The 20,492-nt window shown below is 34.8% G+C and overlaps 1 protein-coding gene across 1 annotated transcript; it reads left to right on the forward strand.

The window, feature by feature from the left end:
- The first annotated feature begins 558 nt into the window (after nt 1–558).
- On the forward strand, nt 559–9,211 carry LOC143581043 (protein ROOT HAIR SPECIFIC 17-like). The gene is made up of 10 exons (XM_077063918.1): nt 559–801; nt 896–982; nt 1,079–1,169; nt 6,245–6,321; nt 7,275–7,363; nt 7,448–7,631; nt 7,712–7,893; nt 8,054–8,156; nt 8,265–8,596; nt 8,673–9,211. The coding sequence occupies exons 1-10, from the start codon at nt 559–561 to the stop codon at nt 9,154–9,156; spliced, it is 1,872 nt and encodes a 623-aa protein (XP_076920033.1). The 3' UTR covers nt 9,157–9,211.
- Nucleotides 9,212–20,492: the final 11,281 nt, after the last annotated feature.

The raw sequence follows: 20,492 nt of genomic DNA on the forward strand, positions 1-20,492 counted from the left end.
TGATGCATATTTTCCTTAAATCGGGTCACTAAATCTTCAAATCAAGTCTCACCGATTTTTGTGTACGTCAAGAAAGAAATGGATGATAAGATGTGGGTGTCGGAATTTGCAATATATGTAGTTAAATTTAAAAATTTTAAAAAAACATTAATTATATTAAAATTTAAAAACAAAAAATAAAATTCACGTCGCCACTCAACGTCAACTTCAAAAAAAAGATAAAAAGATTTCCTATGTGAAACAGAAAAGAAATTGGCTAAAAAAACATGCTAAAACTTTTAATTTAATCAAACACGAAAGTTGAGTGACCTAATTAGAACACTTTTTAAAGTTAAGTGACCTAATTGGAACACTTTTGAAAGTTGGTTACTATTCTATAAAGTTGCCCCTAAAAAATATAACCTTAAAGAAACCAGACGCTCGTTAGGAATTGAACACCATTCTTATTAATGGCGGTTTGGATGCCAAACTAAGAACAAAGTTGTGCCAAAAATATGAATCTTTAGCCACCATCACCACCACCTTTTAAAGGGTTGTATTAATATACATACATTCATCATGAAGAAGAAAACCCAACCTCACCATCATCATCATCACCACCGGAATCAAAACCACAACAACAACAACAACAACAATAACAACTCGGTGTTTGATGCAATAAAAGCCCTAATATTCGGCCGCCACGTTCGACTCAGCAGCCATCTCCTTCCTTCGTGTCCAGCCTCATTGGCTGTTTTCTATTTGGTTTGGCCCTTGTATCATTTCTATCTCCACCTATCAACCACCACCGTGTCTACCGCGGTTTTCATTATAATCATAGCTTGGTAATTATTAATCAAACACATTTCTTTCATTATCAATTGTTATGGATTATTTATTTGTCAATTCAATTTAGCATTCAAATCACCAGCTAGATGATGTTGATGAAGATAAAATAGATTTTCGGGCGAATATTGGGAATACATCAACTTTTCTTTTTCCCGTAAGCATCTGATTAATTGTTTTACTCTTTTGCCGATAACATTAATTAACTAAATGCGTATTTGTTCTAGTCAATAATAAAACTTGTTTATTGCAGAGAGCAGGAGGGAGTGTAGAAGATGTAATATGGACATCTAGTGAATCGAACATCTATTATGGTTGCTCCCAAAGAAGTAAAAACTTCCAAGGTTATTGAAGAAACACTAAGTGAGCCCGGCAGATTACGGATAATCTTAGGGTTAAGTAGATGTTTCCCACGAGGGTTAGGTCCGGCAAAGATGGTTATTCTTCTGATGATCTGCAAAACAGACACCGTGAGCTCGTCACTGAGAAGGGGGGGGGGTACCTCCTTGTGACCACCCTCCGGCGTGAGAATCAGACTAGATTGCTCTGAATATAAATGTATATTAAGAGAAATAGCTAGAGCAGATAAGATATGTGATGGTATAAGATAGTATATGATACCGTTCCAAGGTGTTGGAGTATTTATAGCCGAAGGTAGGTTTCCAAGCAGGTACAGCCAGCTGTATAATATTCCTTTTCTACCAACTGTGGGCTACGCACGTGCCATGCTGGTGGTTGGTGGGTAGGCAGCGGCTGATAGTGACATGGCCGGCTGTGTACTATTCCTTTTCCACCAACTGCAGGCTATGTACGTGCCACGACAAGGGTTGGTGAGTAGGCAGCGGCTGATAGTGACATTTTGTACTAGAGCGTGCTCCTCGTCGTACTGTTGTCAGTGAGCTGTCACCCTGTGATTGGTTCATGGCTGCTTTGGTCAGATCTTGTCTATTTTGTCCATACTTTGGCAGGTATAGTACAAAAGATCCTCCAGAAGCGTACGGACTGGCTCATTTGGGCGGGAGTATTCCCGCCTTGCTAATTCATTCTTCAGGTGACATTACTGAATTATTGAGAGTTAGTGCCTTGTGCGTGTAGCCTTGCTATTAGTGCGGGTAGCCTTCCCTGATGGCTTGTATCCGCAGCTGCGGGAACAGGCGGGGTACTTCACCATTGGGAGGCTTTTCCTGCGGGAACAGCTGGCGTACTGCGCGTAAGGTCTTCATCTTTCTGAGCATGGTGGGTCCTGCGGAACCAGTTGGTCTTTGCGCAGACGTCCCTCTTCAAGGTGAGTCTTGCGGGTCCAACTGGGCCCTGCTGGGACCTACCTCTTCAAGTCCCCCCAGTCCAATGTTCTTCTCATGAATTGTTAATAAGTGAGGTGAACTTTTGGACTTAAGCAAAGGGTTTTGAAAAGGGTTTTTAGTTTTAAGGTTTTCCGTGGGTATTCTTCCCGCGGTTTTCCTAATGTCACGTGCAGAAATTCCCTACTTTTCTGCTTGATCTTTGGGTATGAAGCGGGTAGGTGTGTAACCTCCTCGCAAGTCAGGAGCGTTGAGTTTCACTTGTGTAGATTCTCCACGAGGTTTTGGTAGTTTTAGACATAGTGATCAATTATGTTAAACAACCAATTCCATATTGGAGCTTCAAACAATCTAGTTCTCAACGTTCCCGCTATGCGGGGATGTTATTTCCCTTTCCACAAGCATGGCCCAGAAGATCCTTCTTGGTTTTAATTCCCTGCAAGTGCTAAGTATGTGAAGGGTTTCGCCTTGACACTGTACCTGCACTCGTCTTATAGTTACTTGACTTCCAAGGTATTCTTGGCTTCAATTCCCTGCAGGTGCTAAGTATGTGAAGGGTTTCGCCTTGACACTGTACCCGCACTTGTCTTACGGTTTCTTGGTTACCAAGGTATTCTTGGCTTCAATTCCCTGCAAGTGCTAAGTATGTGAAGGGTTTCGCCTTGACACTGTACCCGCACTTGTCTTACGGTTTCTTGGTTACCAAGGTATTCTTGGCTTCAATTCCCTGAAGGTGCTAAGTATGTAAAGGGTTTCGCCTTGACACTGTACCCGCACTTGTCTTACGGTTTCTTGGTTACCAAGGTAAGGGGGTATATTCCCTCTTATTTTTGAATCTTTGTTTCACGCATATTTTAGTTTAACTTAGCAATTTCTTGAGTAGTTTGGATAAGTTAACCTTTCAACGTGGCAGATGATAGGTTAAAGTTTTGCTCTCTTTCGTGATTGTGCGGGTAAGACCGTCACTTTCACTTGGCTAAACTTTACCTATATCTGACCTGCGTGAAGGTTTTCCTCATCTTTTCCTTAGAAATTTTCTAAGTGTTTTAAATAAGTTAACCTTTCGACGCGCGGTTGTCAATAGGTTGATGTTCAGTTTCCTCTATCATGATTGTGCGGGTAGGACCGTCACTTTCATTTAGTGGGATGACCAAACTTTACCTATAACTGACCTGCGTGAAGGTTTTCCTCATCTTTTCCTTAGAAATTTTTGCCGTTTCTTGTGTTTATGCGGGTTTTGCCGCCTTCCACACGCAACGACTTACTTCCCCACTTATTTATGCGGTGAATACCGGCATATCAGTGTTTTGAATAAGTATAAAGGTAAGGCTATCAACACAATGTGATAAAGGAGAATCATTTCCATTAGAAGTGGCTCTAGGCCTTTTCTTTATAAGTTTGGAATTGATCCACATGTAACATTTGCGTAATTGAGCTCCATTCCATGTTCTTGGGATGGGGGTGCCATCGAGCCTTTCGAGCCGGTATGCGCCCTTTCCCAAAACTTCTTTGATAATGTATGGCCCTTCCCAGACCGGGGCCAGCTTTCCTGGGCGTTCTTGGTTCGAAGCCTCGTTGTTACGCAGTATGTAGTCTCCGACATTGAAGTTGCAGAGTTTTACCCGCGTGTTGTAGTACTTTTGCATTTGTCGCTTGTAGTTCTCTTCACGCGCTGCGGCTAAGTCTCTGCGTTCTTCGGTTAGCATAAGGTCTAACCGTCTTTCCGCATCATTGTCTTCTGGCTGAATCAAGACCCTTGGTGAGGGTAAACCAATTTCGACCGGGACCATGGCTTCAGTGCCATAAGTGAGGCTGAACGGGGTTTCTCCCGTACTGGCCTTTTTCAGCGTTCTGTTTGCCCAAAGGACGTGTGGAACTTCGTCCACCCAGCCGGATCTTTGTTCCAAGAGTCTTTTCTTTATGCCGTCGACGATGCTCTTATTTGCTCTTTCCACCTCACCATTACCCTGCGGGTGCGCCACTGAGGTAAAGGTGTGGGTGATTTGAAGTTCTTCCAGCCACTTTTGTAGCTTCTTGTCAGCAAAGTTGGTGCCGTTATCGCTCACCAAATTCCGGGGAAGTCCAAAACGACAAATAATAAATTCCCAAATAAATTTTTTGATATGTTTTGCGGTTGTTTGGGCTAAGGGTTTTGCTTCTATCCACTTGGTGAAGTAGTCGATGGCTACCACCAGAAACTGAACGTTCCCTGCTGCTGTGGGAAATGGGCCTGTCACATCGATGGCCCACTTCTGAAATGGCCATGAAGAGGTGACTGGGACAAGTTCATTCTTCGGGCGATGCGTGTTGGGTGCGTAGAGTTGGCAAGACCTACACTTTCTGATGTATGCCAGCGCATCTGTATGCATCCCCGGCCAAAAGTATCCCGCGTTATTTAGCTTAGCTACAACAACGCGTGGACCTGCGTGTACTCCACAGATGCCCTCGTGCACTTCCCTTAGGAGGTAGCCAGCATCTTGGTTGTCCACGCATCTTAGGAGTGGGCCAAGAAAATTACGCCTGTAAAGGATGTCATCGATGAGTTGATAGTTCAGTGCTTTACAGCGTATTTTTCTTGCCTGTGTTTTTGACTCTGGTAGTATACCCGCCGCAAGGTAATTTATTATTGGTATCATCCACGTTTCTGTGCCGGTTTGGATGACACAGATTTCCTTGTGCGGGACTGATGGTGCTCCAAGGAGTTCAATGCGGATGTCCTTTCCCAAGTGGGTGAAGGCTAATGATGCAAGCTTGCTTAACGCATCCGCAGATTTGTTTTCGCTACGCTTGACGTGTATAACCTTACAATCGTTAAAGTCACGCATAAGGGTTTTTGCTTGTGCGAGGTACAGGCCATTGTGTCGTTCACGGCCGTGTACGTCCCGTTTATTTGGTTGGCTACTAACATGGAATCCACGTGGGCTTCCAAGTTTTTCACTCCCATCTTACGCGCAATTCTCAGCCCGGCCAAGAATGCTTCATACTCCGCTTCGTTATATGTACTTGGAAAATCCAGTCGAATAGCGTAAGTGTATTCTTAGCCTGCTGGGTTGGTTAGTTTCAACCCTGCGCCTGAGCCCTCGTTGCTGGCTGCTCCATCAGTGTAGAGTCGCCAGACATCATCGATGTCCTGTGCTGGAGAGGGTTGAGCCTCCTCCTGGCACTCTTTCTCCCGTGCGGGGACTTCTGCAATAAAGTCGGCCAAGACCTGGCCTTTTATGGCTGGCCTCGGCTTGTACTTTATCGCGTATTCTCCCAATTCTATTGCCCATTTGGCTAGGCGTCCTAACAATTCGGGTTTGCCTAGAACGTTTGCGAGTTTGAAGTTGGTGAGAATGGTGATTGGGTGACCTTGGAAATATCGTCTTAGCCTGCGTGAAGCCTGTACAAGTGCTAAGACTAATTTTTCCAGGGTAGAGTACCGGGTTTCTACGTCTGTTAGGACACGGCTAACATAGTAGATTGGCATCTGGATGCCTTTTCGCTCTACTAGCAGGACGGCCCCGGTTGCTCTATCTGTGGCGGAAAGGTATAGGATTAATTCCTCCCCCGCTTCAATGGCTCAAAAATTTTTAATTTTGGGAGACCGGGAAAAAAAATGTTAGCCAAGATTAGAGCTTCCCAAGGCAATTTGACTTGATGGGAAAAAAAAAGAGTTATTGAGTTGGCATATCTAACTTTTATAACAAATGTCGTGTTCGGATCAACTTTTGTTAGCAGCTTAGTTAAATCAAATATGTTGACCCGCTAACATTTATGACTTGTACAACCAACTTTTTAGGACCCATCAACTTAATTATTACTCATCAACCTGTCTCCAACATGTACACGGTTTTGAGTTTGTGCGAGCTAAGGTAATTTTTTTGACATGAATAAAAATATGGCCATGCTTGAGTAATTGAACAATTCAAACCACCAATCCGCAACACACCCGTAGACCCGAAACGATTTACACTCCTAGAAGCCACACCTTTTTCTTTTTTCTAGAGTATATAACATGGTACGGTGGCTCTCATGATCTCAAATCTCAATCCTGGCTAGTCACATGCTATGTTGATAACTGATTAATTGGGAAGTTATATATATGACTTTTTTTAACTTAATTATAAAACTTGTAGCTGCTGATGAGAAAGCAGATCCCAATCGGTTCTTGATGATCATTACGAGTGGCGGATTGAATAAACAACGAATCGGGGTAAGTGTTTTTGGACAATGGGGAGATATAGGGTTCGTTTACAAAAGAAAAAAAAGAAAAGCAAATTGTGGAGTGATGCATGTATTTGCGACTTCTGGGTAAATGAAAAGTCCTAAAAACATTTAGTTTCTTCAATGTTGTATATACATATGATAACACGTACACTTACATATATATGGAAAAATTAACATACAAATGAAATTAACATACTAATTGTGAGAATCAAGTAGAGTAATTATATATACTAGTAGAGTACATAATTACTCTACTTGTATAATAATTACTCTACTTGATTCCAACAATTAGCACGTTAATTTCATTTGTATTTGATCCAAATCCTACGTATATATAAGTTTTAATAATGTAATTTTACGTAATATTGTCTCTAACAAACTGATGTAATATTGTTACATATATAACAGATATATTAAAATGTAGAAATATAATGTCATACATGACAGAAAGATAAAAAAATATGCTATATTTTAGAATATAAGTAAGTTTGATTTTAATAATCTAAACTATGATCTATTATTTGATAGGTTGTAATCCACACTTACATCTTAACCAATGTCACACTAAACAATTATGTTTTTGTTGCCAATGCAGTTCCACTCGCTTAATTATCATAGATTTCACTCAAGAATGCACATAATTTCTTCATTTCGCTCATAATCACCCGTGTGCGAAATCGAGTGAAAATCAAGTGTAAATATATGATATTCATTTCTGTGATGTTGCTTTTGGCAACAGCAAGTTTTGAGTGATGTCAGTAAGAGTTATTATATATCAACCACTAAACTAGAGTTCGGATTATTAAATTCAATTTGACTAGAATATACAGTAAGTTAATTAACCCAAAAAAATGTAACGCCCTACTTTTATATATCATGTAACATAATTAGTTTTAAGTCTTTTCTAATCCCATCATAGTTATTCGAACTGTGATGCAGATAACTGATGCCGTTGTTGCAGCTTATATACTTAACTCGACGCTAGTTGTTCCAACATTAGATAACAGATCATACTGGAAAGATCAAAGGTGAGCATAAGAGTAGTTAAAGATTTAGGATCATAGCAATATAAATATATAGTTAATTTAGTACTAATGTTCCTTACCATGTAGCAACTTTTCCGATATCTTTGATGTTGATTGGTTCATGTCATATCTATCAAAAGATGTTAGCATCGTAAAAGAGCTTCCGATGATTGATGGAAAAATCTTTCAACCGTATCGAACACGCGTACCACGCATGTGTGATCTGGAATGCTATGAATCTCGTGTCTTGCCTCTTTTAGTAAATAAAAAAGTCAGTTCTAGATCATTTACTTTCGTTTTCTTATTGGTGAAAAATAGAAAATGATCATCTGTTTGGATCATGTGCTGCAGGTTGTTATGCTTACAAAGTATGATTACAGGCTCTCAAATAACTTGGATATTGATCTTCAGAAGCTGAGATGCCAAGCCAATTATCATGCATTGAGGTATACGGATCCTATACGGGAAATGGGCAAAAGATTAGTTGAGAGAATGAGGATGAAAAGTGAGCAATATATCACTCTACACTTGAGGTAAAACCATCTGATTATAGACAGAAAAACATATTAAGATGAATATTTTTAGAAGGAGGTTGTCTTTAAATTGCATTATGACAATAGGCTTTGCATTGCTTATGGAGTCCCTTATCTTTGTATAGTGACTCTTTGCTCTTTAAACTTTCAACAATAACAGATATGAACCTGATATGCTCGCCTTCTCTGGATGCTACTTTGGTGGCGGAGACAAGGAAAGACGAGAACTAGAACAAATACGAACGCGTTGGGAAACATTACCTGTAACCTGCATATATATTGATGATCTTTTTCATTTCGTTTCTATATTCTGACCAACATAAACATGCATATAGACATTGACACATTGAATTTTCATATGAATACAACAGAAGAAAAACCCTGATACAGAGCGAAGGCTAGGGAGGTGTCCGTTGACACCCGAGGAAGTCGGGCTTTTGCTAAGAGCCTTGGGCTATGGGGAGGATGTTCATATTTATGTGGCCTCAGGTGAAGTTTATGGGGGTGAAGACACATTATTACCTTTAAAAGAACTCTTTCCAAATTTCCATTCTAAGGCCACTCTTGCAACCCAAGAGGAGTTAGCACCATTTGCGGCATATTCTTCACGTATGGCTGCTCTAGATTTCATTGTAAGTAACGAGAGCGATATTTTTGTTACTAACAACAATGGTAACAGGGCTAAAATGTTAGCTGGAACAAGGTATGATACCACTAAACCAAGTTCATTCAACTTCCCATTAAAGAATCATTCCATTTCATACTTAATTTCTATCCAGGAGATACTTTGGGTACAGGCCAACGATTAGACCAAATTCTAAGAAGCTTTATCGATTGTTTCTGGATCGTGGTAATATGACTTGGGAAGAATTCGCATCACGAGTTAGAACTCATCAGATTGGATTCATGGGACGTCCAAACGAGTCTAAGCCAGGAAAGGGTCAATTCTATGAATATCCAATCACTTGCATATGCGAGGATTCCAATAGTCACAATCAAAGTCGAAATGATACTCAAAGTGAGAGTCAAAATCATTGTCGAAATCAAAGTGAACCAAATAACCACGATGCTCAAGAAAACCATAGACATGGAAGTGAGTTGGAATTTACTTTCCAGGAACAACTGACTAACAAAGAGCACAATGTTTCTTTAGCACAATGCAACAAGAACGATAATGGGACTCGAGCCGAAGACTTAACAGTAAGAAACAATTTTAATATGCGTCATGGTGGAGGGGAAGAATGCCACCCAACTAACCCATAAGCATCGTGTCAATTTCATGATTTTAACGACGAAGAACAAATATATTGTGAAATCTAGAGATAAGCTAGCGAATTAATCAGAGGAAGTCACATTTCAGTCACTTGAAAACATCACATATATTAAAATGCATTGTGTGAATTCAATTTGTATAGTAATTTTATATCAAGTTATTTTTCTACAAGGATTCATTTTAATTCTATTAAATCATGACTCGGGATATAGAGATGTGTGTACCTTAACTGCTACAGACAATGGGCCTATCATCTAATGTGGGCTTAGCGTAGACCGGTTACTAATAGAGGCTAAGGACTTAAGGACATCAATATTTATACAACGAGTTCTGATTGAATGGTTCTTGCTAAACATCACTGTTAAGTTGATCAAGATCTAGAAGTAAAGAAATACATGCCTTGATAATAGTATCATCTAAATAGGGTCGTCTTCGAAAATCCCTTAATTTTTTTAGCCCAGGGCTAGTAAAAATGTAGATCCCTTAAATATAAACTCAATAATTCATATATAATTTAAATAATTGTGATAACACTAAACAAAATAATAAAAGTATTATAGCAAAATAATTCAATTTAGATATATGAATCGTGAACTGCATAACATTTTTCGAAGCAAATCTCTTGATCAACTCCGTGTTATCCGTACTCTTTAATACATCGTTTTCAATAGCTATAACGATTTAAATGGCTAATAGTAATGGTAAAATTATGATCTAGATGGGCTAACGGTTCAAGTCGGTCACATAATAAAATTACAATATAACAAACAACAAAAAGAAATCACAAATAAGCAAATTCAACAATAAGAAATAAGTTAATCTTTTGACTCCAACTTGCAAGCCCTTGAAACAAAATTGAAAGTTTTTTCCATTCCACCATATTCATTAGTTGAAATCTTTCTCTAAAGCAATATTATAAATATATCATATATTTTTGTTCCTAATCTTTTTGGGCCTCAAGAGAGAGTGGGCCTTGGGCTGTAGCCCCTCTCTTAGCCCGGGCCTGCACGCAAGACAAAATTTTGAATTTGAAAGAATTATTGAGATAGAAGAATGACAATCCGTTAAAAAAGCAAAATCTAAGTGACATAGTATCGGTTTGGTAGGTGGCTGGCAAAACACGAATCCAATCAAAATAGGCTGGAGATGACAACTATGGGGCAGTGTAGTAAGAAAAAGAGTATAGGCTGGCTCAACCTTTTTGAAACGGTCAAAGGGCGTTGCAGTCAGACGGAAGTGGCGGTGTGTGAGAATGCATGGATGCCTCAGTTGCCCGATATTGTTTGACTGCAGTTAGTTTTGAGAGAGGAGATTTAGGTAGGGCTGACTCAACATTTTTGAAGCCCAAAACAAACTTTAAAATTGGCTCCTTCTTAGGGTCACATAAGCTTGATAAAAGGGTGGATCAAATCGGGTAAAAGTTTGTCTTAGTTGCTTCGCCTATTTTGCCGTCTCTAAAGTTTGGGATAGAATTAAAGAAAGATGAGAGATTGATTGTTTATGGCTCAAGCACCACAAATATTTATATACCAGCTTTTATTCCCGTATTATGGAGCTGTTTTATAATATTTATATATTTTTTTGGATTTTAATTTTATTTATTGTAAGGAAGTTAATAATATACTTAAAATTTGATGATGAAAGGGTTTCACAAATAAACGAGATGCTATAACCCAGTTTAAAAGCTATTTGGTTTGATGAGACCCATGACCCGGTTATTTTTTATACTATAAATTGTTTCTTAACTATAAATAATATCTTTTTTTTAATCGGATATTAATTTTTAGTATATCCCAATTTATAAGATTTTCACATAAAATATGTGGTGATATTAATTTTTAATTTAATGATATGTTATAACCAGTTTAAGGATATATGGGTTTGGTGAGACTAATGACTGTGAATTCGAGTTAAATGCATGAGAAGCCTCCATTTACAAAAAACAACCTATTGACTTGAGAGAATGTAGGACGCAACCAGAGAGCTTTTAAATGTTTCGTTTATATATATATATATATATATATAGGGTTATGTTAGAATAAAAACCCACTTGAGTTGTGAAAACTCTAGAAACACATTCTCAACCACATGTTTTTAATTAAAGATTAAATCTTGTGGTCCACAATTAAAGTTAATAAAAAATGTAAAAGTTTATTTACATTTTTTCTCTCCTGAAAACATATATAAAAATGACTAAAAAAATGTAAAAAAAATAGCAAAACATTTTTTTTATGTTTTCGATGTTTTGTATTAAATGTAACAACATATATTACATGTAACAAAAAAAAAACGATGTTACATAGGGTTTTCTCAACTCAAGAGAGTTTTCAAACTATACTTCTCCTATATATATATAAGATTAAGATTGTATCACTAACTTCTAATAAATGTAGGGAGTAACAATGTATCTATAATCTATCTTTAACTTCTAATAAATGATTACAAAAGTTCGTCATTTGTCATCTTCACATTTCTTCTCACCATCTTATTTCCACCAAAACAACAAACGACACATTTTCATTTTTTTCGGATTAACAATTTGATCCAAATTAATAATTTTACTGATCCTTTTCACTTTCTTATAACTTGTTATCCTTGCGAGCCCTAAGAATACATGTTTCATCTCCAATCGCCTTCACCCGCTTCTTCTTCTTCCAAACCATACGAATTTTTGGTCTCATCCCCAATCGCCTAAGCAATCTCTCTAAATAAAATTTCTAATTGTAATCTACAACAGCTAATCTATTACAACATGTATGATTTCAAAGCTATTTTGGTTATTTCATTTGATGCTAAAGGTATGATTTCGATTCACATGTTTCTATACGTTTTTAGTTTAATTTTCACTACCAGAAAATGAGTCATTTTTTTAAGGTGGTTTTCGTTGGAAAATTCATTTTTCGATAATTTTTCTAAAAAAAGCTACTTGAGAAAAACACATGTTGGAAATATTTTTCCAACAATTTTTTTTCTACAAAATTACTACAAAAGTATGTTGTTGCAGGTTTCTACAATTTTCAACAAACCTATTTTATTTTTTAATTAATTTTTCTAATTAGCTACAACTTTTCAACAAAACTATAATACAATAGATAACACAAATAACTATATATATTTATAATGTTTAACACAATCGATGAAAGGATTTTAATTTTTTTGTTGGAGATTTTGCAACAATTTTTCAATGAAAAATCATATTGTTACTATTTTGTTGCAATACTGTAGCAAATTTAGGATTACTTTTTTTTTTCTTTTTTTAAATCCATCTGAATTTTGTTGGAATTAAATGTTTGTAGGAAAGTTTCATAGGAAAATTAGTTGCTTTAAAGTAATCTTTCTATGGTTTTCCAAGGAGTTGAAAACAAGTACCTAACTTCATATTGGTATGCTAATTAGACTACATATCCATGATAATAATGATGCAACTTTATACTCACTTGAATTTCTTAATGGGCTTAAAGTATCCGTATTGCCAAACCATGAGTTGATATTAAAAGTCAGTGTCCGGTTATGAACTAAGAAATACTGATTAAAAAATGGGTTATGTAATGATACTAGACTAAAGATGATATTGTTAGGTAATCGATTGAGCTAAGATTCTTTCTTGAAGTAATATTGGAAATCAAGTTTTTATGCTAACAATAGGATACTCGGGCTCATGGAGTAGGAAATGTAAGAAACTTGACGTTAATTAGCCCAAGCATCATATTTGGTTATTTACTAAAATCGTCCCCTACCATTTTTTTTTAAACTTTAAGGACGACAATTTCCGTTAGCAATATATTTCTCAATTACTATAACATCCGAAAATTTCGCGTCAATTTTTGTTAACTTTCAAAAGTTTAAGAATCAAAAAGTAACGACGAAGTTACCATAAACATATGCTATGATCAATTTTAAAATAAAATATTTCTGTCCATATTCTAAATAGTATTACTCGAGCATTTATTAGAAGAAACGATAAGTTTGAGTTGTTAAATATTAAAACAAGTGTTTAGAAATTATCCAAGACGTTTAAGTAATGTCAGGCAACTATAATTTAATATTATATTATGTATATAATATATATTATATCCAATTGTGACACAAGAAAGAAATAGCGGAAACAGTGAGATTTAGTTTTAATTTTTTTAGGGGTTTTAATTAAAATGACATAGTTTTTGAAGGGTTTTGCGTGTAAGCTTACACGTTTGACAGCACCATATTCACTTTCCCTTATATATATATATAGGCTAAGTATAAAATAAAAACCCACTTGAGTTGTGAAAACTCTAGAAACCCATTCTCAACCACATGTTTTTAATTAATGTTTAAATCTTGTGGTCCACAATTAAAGTGAATAAAAAATGTAAATATAAATATAACTTTTTCTCTCTCCTGAAAACATATATAAAAATTAGTAAAAAATGTTAAAAAATAGCAAAACAATTTTTTTTGATGTTTTGTATTAAATGTTACAACATATATTACATGTAACAAAAAAAAACGATGTTACATAGGGTTTTCGCGGGTTTTCACAACTCAAGTGGGTTTTCATTTTAACCTTACCCTATATATATACATATATATATATATGTTTAAGTTCAGGAGAGAAATAAAATTACTGTGAGAAATGAGTATGGGCCACTAGTTTTATTTTATGTTTTAAATGTTTAAAAATAAATGAAAAAAATATAAATACAACAATAAATGCATTCTCTTACTTCAATTAATACAACTAATATAACCATAATAAATCTCTCTTTTTTCGATAAATACAACTAATACAATCATAATAAATATTCTCTAATTAACAAATATCATAACATAATATTTTTTTTTTCAATCGATGTACTTAAAAAAATTATTGTTATAAATAATAATAAAAAAACATCATACAAATGTGTTCATTAAATATAAACAATAAATTTATGATCTACACTTGTTTTGAGCAATAAAAACGCATAATATACAAAAAAGTATACATCTTACATATGTAATTTGACATTAACAATTATATAAACTAGACAAATATACACATATCCTATACGTGTGTAGGTTATATGTTTTTCGTGTGTAGGTAATATGTTTTCTTATTCTTAGACAAGTGTATGTTATATGTTTTTGTGTAGGTTATATATTTTTTATTGACATTTAATACTAACATATGTAAGATAGTTTTTTGTATTATTCATCACAATGTACCTACGTATTAATGGATATTGATATATTGAGTTGGAAGAAATTGGTTTTGGATAGAAAAATTTTTTTTAATGTATGAATAAATTGTATTTGTGTAAGATAAAATTTTCGAGTGTAGATTATATGTTTTTCGTGTGTAGGTTATACGTTTTCGTGTGCGTGTGTAGTTTATTGATACTGAATTTTGTGTATCGGTTATATGTTTTTCGTGTGTAGGTTCCATGTTTTCTTATTTTTAGAACATGTGTAGGTTATATGTTTTTATGTAGGTTGTGTACTTTTTTGTTGATATTTAATGCAAACACATGTAAGATAGTTTTTTGTACTATTAATCACAATGTAACTACGTGTTGATAGATATTAATATATTGAGTTTGAAGAAATTGGTTTTGGATAAAAAGAAATTTTAATGTATGAATAAATTGTACTTGTGTATGATAAAAATTCAAAAAAGAAAAAATAAGTTATAAAAATAAATGAATTCTTAATATTTTCTAATTATAATAATTTGATTAGTTATATTAATTAAATAGATAACTATTATATTTTTTAGTTATATTAATTGAAGAGAGAGCATGCATTAATACTTTCCTTATTTATATTTAAGCATTTAAAACATAAAATAAAATTAGTGGCCCATATTCATTTCTCACAGTAATCTCATTTCTCTCCTGAATCATTCTATATATATATATATATATATATATATATATATATATATATATATATATATATTTGTGGAACTTAGTTGCTAAGTTATTAGAGCATTCTCATTCCACCCCTTATCTCTAAACCAAAAATTACACTAAAACTCACTACATTTTCTCTCTCTATTTCAATTAAATAATACTTTTTATACATTTTATCATTACCTTTTCTCTTTCCTTCACTCACAACCACTCTTAAAATATATTAAAAAATTATAGGGGATGAACAGTAACTTTTCAAATATACAGAAAAATCACTAATTTTTCTAAAATATAAAAACTCTTCACTCACAACACCCTAAATCACTCTTTAAATTATAAAAACACCCCTCACATTAAATGAGGAGTTGGATGAGAATGCTCTTAGAGGATTCCCAACAGCTCCCCTAAACTTGTGTGAGAGGGCTTTGCAAATTATAAGGTGGGTTATGAGTGGTTGTGAGTGCAAATTATAGGGTGGAGAAAGAAATGTAATTGTTTTTTTGTAAATTTGGGGGAACATTTATTGCCCCCATTTATTTTTTAATATCTGTTGAATTGGTTGTGAGTAGAGGAGAGAGAAAATTATAACGAAAAAGATATAAAAAATATTATTTTATTGAGTAGTAGAGAGAAATATAGCGATTTTTAGTGTAATTTGATTCAAGTTCTAAATTATATATGTATACATAAGAGTGGAACTTAAAGAAAGAACATATATCTTACCAGGGCCGGCCCAACGTTTTTAGAAGTCCTAAGCGAACTAAACAGTTGTAGTCTCTTTAAAAAAACTTTCAGTTATAAACCCTTCTACCTTGCCCGAGCTTTGGATCGGCAACAATAACAAGAAATAGCAATGATAAATTATTTTAATGCAAAATCCTGATAACAAGCATAATATATTCTGTACTGCCATTATCATTCAAGGGAATAGCAAACATAACAATGATAATAACAAGAAAATTACCTAATTTGTATTGTGATACTTGAGAGAAATGATAAATGAAAACTGAAATAAGCTAAATACCAAATAACCCAACAATGATTAAAAAAGCAATTTAGCAATGCATGATTCTTGTCTGAAGGTGGGTTGTGGGCGTTATTTTATTGATTCAGATTCATTTGTTTTTGGTTTTTACACATTTAAGATGAAGATTATTTCTTTCGCTCCAAATTCAATACACATATATAACTTTTGTTTAAAAAACTGGGGTCCTAAGCCCTTTCATAGCCTTCTAAGACTGGTCTGGCCCTATATCTTACAAAATTAAGTAATAAGTTGGTTGAGTGGGTGGAGAGTTAACTTCATAGCAGCAACAGTAGCACTCAGAATATGGTGGCGACCGATCGAGTGATGAGCGGTGATAGTAGTAAGCATGGCCCTCATATTGTAGAGTCTAGTTACCGGCTATAGAAGGTCAAGCATCAGAAAATAGTGGTTATCAGGTTGATCGTAACAGATTTGAAAGATGAATACGTTAAAACTTTATAAACTGTTAAACAAATTTACTCTTATATGACAAACGGGTCGTTTTCCTTAAAAGAGTCTAGAAAAAATTTACATGTGATAATAAAATCTCTAAAAACGTTATAACACACAATTAGAAAATAAAAGCACCAAAAATAAATACACATGTGTCTAGATCCATATATAATTGGCAATATAGTAGACATGATATACGTTAGTCTTAAACCACATCCCTATACGGGCGTAGATCCTAAAGATATGTTGACTTATGTGTGTATATTAGTGGTACGCCCCAGGGGACATAACAAATGTCTTGTTGAGCTGTACATAAAATTATATGCGTGTTTTAATGAAATTTCAGAAAATCTTTTAGAGACAGTCAACAATTCACCAGCATATTGCTGACGTATGTTATAAAACGGTTTTACAGAAAATCAGACATGTTATATCAGGCAAGAAGAAGACTGATGATAAATAGTCATTAGATGCTTGAAATAAGAATTAATGTAAATTATATTGTAATAAACATGCTTTATAATATCAAATTGGTTTTAAAATCCAAAGATTTTATAAAAGAATATTATATTAAAAGATTTCAGCTAAAAGAACGCAAATATAATAAAGTTACAAAACTGATATCAACTATTAGTCATACATCTAGACCATCGAGGCTGGGTGTGGCCATTACAATAAATAAAAGCCAAGGTTATTCACTATCAAAGGTTGGTTTGATTATGAAAGCCCTCGTTTTTTTTTCACATGATTAGCTATATGTTGCTTAATTGAGGTAGGGATAGACTCAAGATTTTGACTGTTGATAACTATGGTAAACTTATCAATACAATATCAAAAGTAGCATGCAAAGAGGTATTTAGTTACTTATTTGTGACTTATTATTCAAGTGTTACGGTTAGGGGTGTTCAAAAAAATCCGGATCCAAAACCGAACTCGAAATATCCGAAAATCCGTATCTGAATTATCCGAAATTTTGGATATCTGAAAAATCGGATATCCGAAAACCGGATAATCCGAATTTTCGGATTCGGATTCGGATTCGGATTCGGATGTCGATTTCTAAAAAAATCGGATAATCGGATTATCCTATATCCGAAAATTAAAAATTAAAAATAATTAATAAATATTATTAGTGATAACTTAATTGTAGTGTTTCCCTTTCCATTATAAATTTTCCATTTTCCACTCCGCTGCCTCCCATCGCCATCGCCATCGCCGTAGCTCTCCATCGTTACATAAGGTGATTTGGTTTCCAATTATCCATATCACTTTTTCCTAAAAAAGTAGGTTTTAGTAAAAAGTAAAGTGTGTGACGACAACTCTATTAATAGTTAATTAGCTTTTAGTTTTAAGGTTTGATAACTAATTAGATTTTGGTTGTTTTTTGTAGAGTTTACTATTCCAATGAAAATTCCTGCAACACACTTGTTAAAAAAAAGATCCATTTTGTGGGAGCATTTATTTATGAATTTCTTGAATGTGTTTTTAATCTCTATGTTGGAAACTTGAAAAATTGAACACAGCTTTAGTTTTAATATATGCATAAACGAATTCTTTTCATTTTTTTAAATTCGGATTATCCATGTCAATAACTGAATCCGTATCCGAAATTTCGGATACGGATTCGGTTATCAATATTCACTATCCGAACTTTCCGGATATCCGAAAACCGGATAATCCGGTCTTGAACACCCCTAGTTACGGTATAACCCTTTTAAATTTAATGTAACTCGTCAATCAAAAGTGACAAGTTGGTGCCGCTAAGCCGTCATTGGTCCACTTGGCGGCACCTTACTTATCCATAATATATATTTTTTTGTTTCGGTAACGTAATGAACATAATGAGTGACGACTGAACGATAATTTTTTTTTGTTTGTTTAAATCTGATAATGTAACAAACGTGACGGAAACCGACTTAATTGGCAAAGACTTACGTTCTCAACGCCCAGGACCGACAATCCTCGGGTTTTTCCCGAGTTTACCGACCGACACCAGCTTTTGGTCCACTCAATTTTTATATTTTTCCCTTTTGTAGCTCCAGTGCCATAATGAACGTAGCCAAAACCGACCGAGTTCGTGTCCAGTTACTATCTCAATGCCCGAGACTGACAACGCTTGGGGTTTACCACTGCACGGGTTTACCGACTAAACAAACGCCGATTTAAATAATTAAAATTTTTATATGTTAATTTGACAAATATATTTTTTTGGGTTTAACGCTAAGGCTTTACCAATGGTGTCCATACCATAACAAATGTAAACATTAACGACTGAATTCACATCGACTCACTGAAGTAACGTTCGGGCTTTACCAATGCTCGAGTTTTACCAACACCTGGTTTTAACGTTGAGGTTTTACCAACTGACCCGGCTAGTTAATTATGATATAAGTATGTAGTTTATTTCATTTATGTTTATGATTCTTCCGGTATAATTTTTCATTCGTTAACAATTTTTTGTTGAAAACTCCTAAATAGTCTAAAGTCTAACGTGCTTACCGTAAATAACATATCTATTAATCTTATTCATAGAACTGAAATTTCACAGAAAATGATAATAGAGTGTTTGAATATGCACTTGGTTTTATATCAACCAAACTTTAGAAACGTACAATGAATAATGACGTTTAAGTTATTTAAGATGTGGGGTTAGAGACATAAACATAGGTACATGTGGTGGATAATTGGTTGTCTGAAAGTGCATTAGCCTCATCCACATATCACTAACTTTTACGATGAAAATGAAGAACAAGCCAAACGTATGCCTAACCAATCTCGGATGTTTCAACCACTTATCATATAGCTAAATTTGTCTTTTGACTTCCTACGGAAATTACTATATGTACGTGTTCACTCCATCTCATCAATGTGTACAAATTAAGTCATTTAAAAAGTAACTTTACATGACAATGAGACTTTTTTTTTGAAAAACGTCAGCCACTGTTTTTCTCCTAAATGGTCCTAACACTTCTCACACTCCATTACCCAAGTTCGAATTCTCCTTATAATGGTGTTGCTCATATTTCAAAGCGCCCACATAAGCCAGGATTCGAACCGAGACCTCTAAGAATGAAACCCTAAGGAAAACCTTCTGACCACCCCACCAAAGTGGGTGGTGACTGCAAGACAATAAGACATTGATTAAGGATTCAAAACTATTATAAAGTGGCAAATTCGATTTTAATGATCCCACGTTTTTGCAGTTGGTCGATAATAATTCCACCTTAGAAAATAGTTGTCAACAGTCGCCACCTTTCACACCAATTGTTTTTATTGGACCTCCGTTAAAAAATACTTAACTCCGTTAAGTTTTTTCCAAATTTCAAACTAAAGTTTGATGGTTTGCTGATTAGAAGGAGGATACAAATCGATTGATGTAAAATTTACCTCGAAACGTTGTTCCAAACGACTGTTTTTAGGTAATTTTTACATCAATCGACCCGTATCCTCATTCCGATAAAAAAGGCATACAACATTAGTTTGATATTGGAAAAAAACTTTACGGAAATAAGTGTTTTTTTAACAGCGGTCCAATGAAAACAATTAGTGTGAAAGATAGAATCGGTAACAACTATTTTTTGCGTTGGCATTATTATCGACTACCTGCAAAAGAATGTGATTATTAAAATCCAATTCGCCTAACTCTCTATTAAGTTATTATATGTAAATTGATTTGTATCTACATTTGACTGTAGTCTTAAATGCGATATTCGTGGTTGCTAGCTTGCCCTTAACTAATCACATGAACTTGCTAGCAAATATTCCAAACATGAGAGAAAGCAACACATAACTACAACCCCGCCCTTTACACTATAAATATGAGTCATGTTCATGCACACACACCATTCACATTCTCAAAAAATCAAGGTTCCTAAATATTCATTCAATCATCCCCTCTTATTAAGATACAATTGAATCGATATCGATACTTGGAACACAAGGTTTAACCATGCTCACGCCTAAAAAACTTGTAAAG

Source organism: Bidens hawaiensis, unplaced genomic scaffold (assembly GCF_021521415.1).
Source record: "Bidens hawaiensis isolate Kalapana, Puna unplaced genomic scaffold, B.hawaiensis_p1.1 tig00030796_1, whole genome shotgun sequence".
NCBI lineage: Eukaryota > Viridiplantae > Streptophyta > Magnoliopsida > Asterales > Asteraceae > Bidens > Bidens hawaiensis.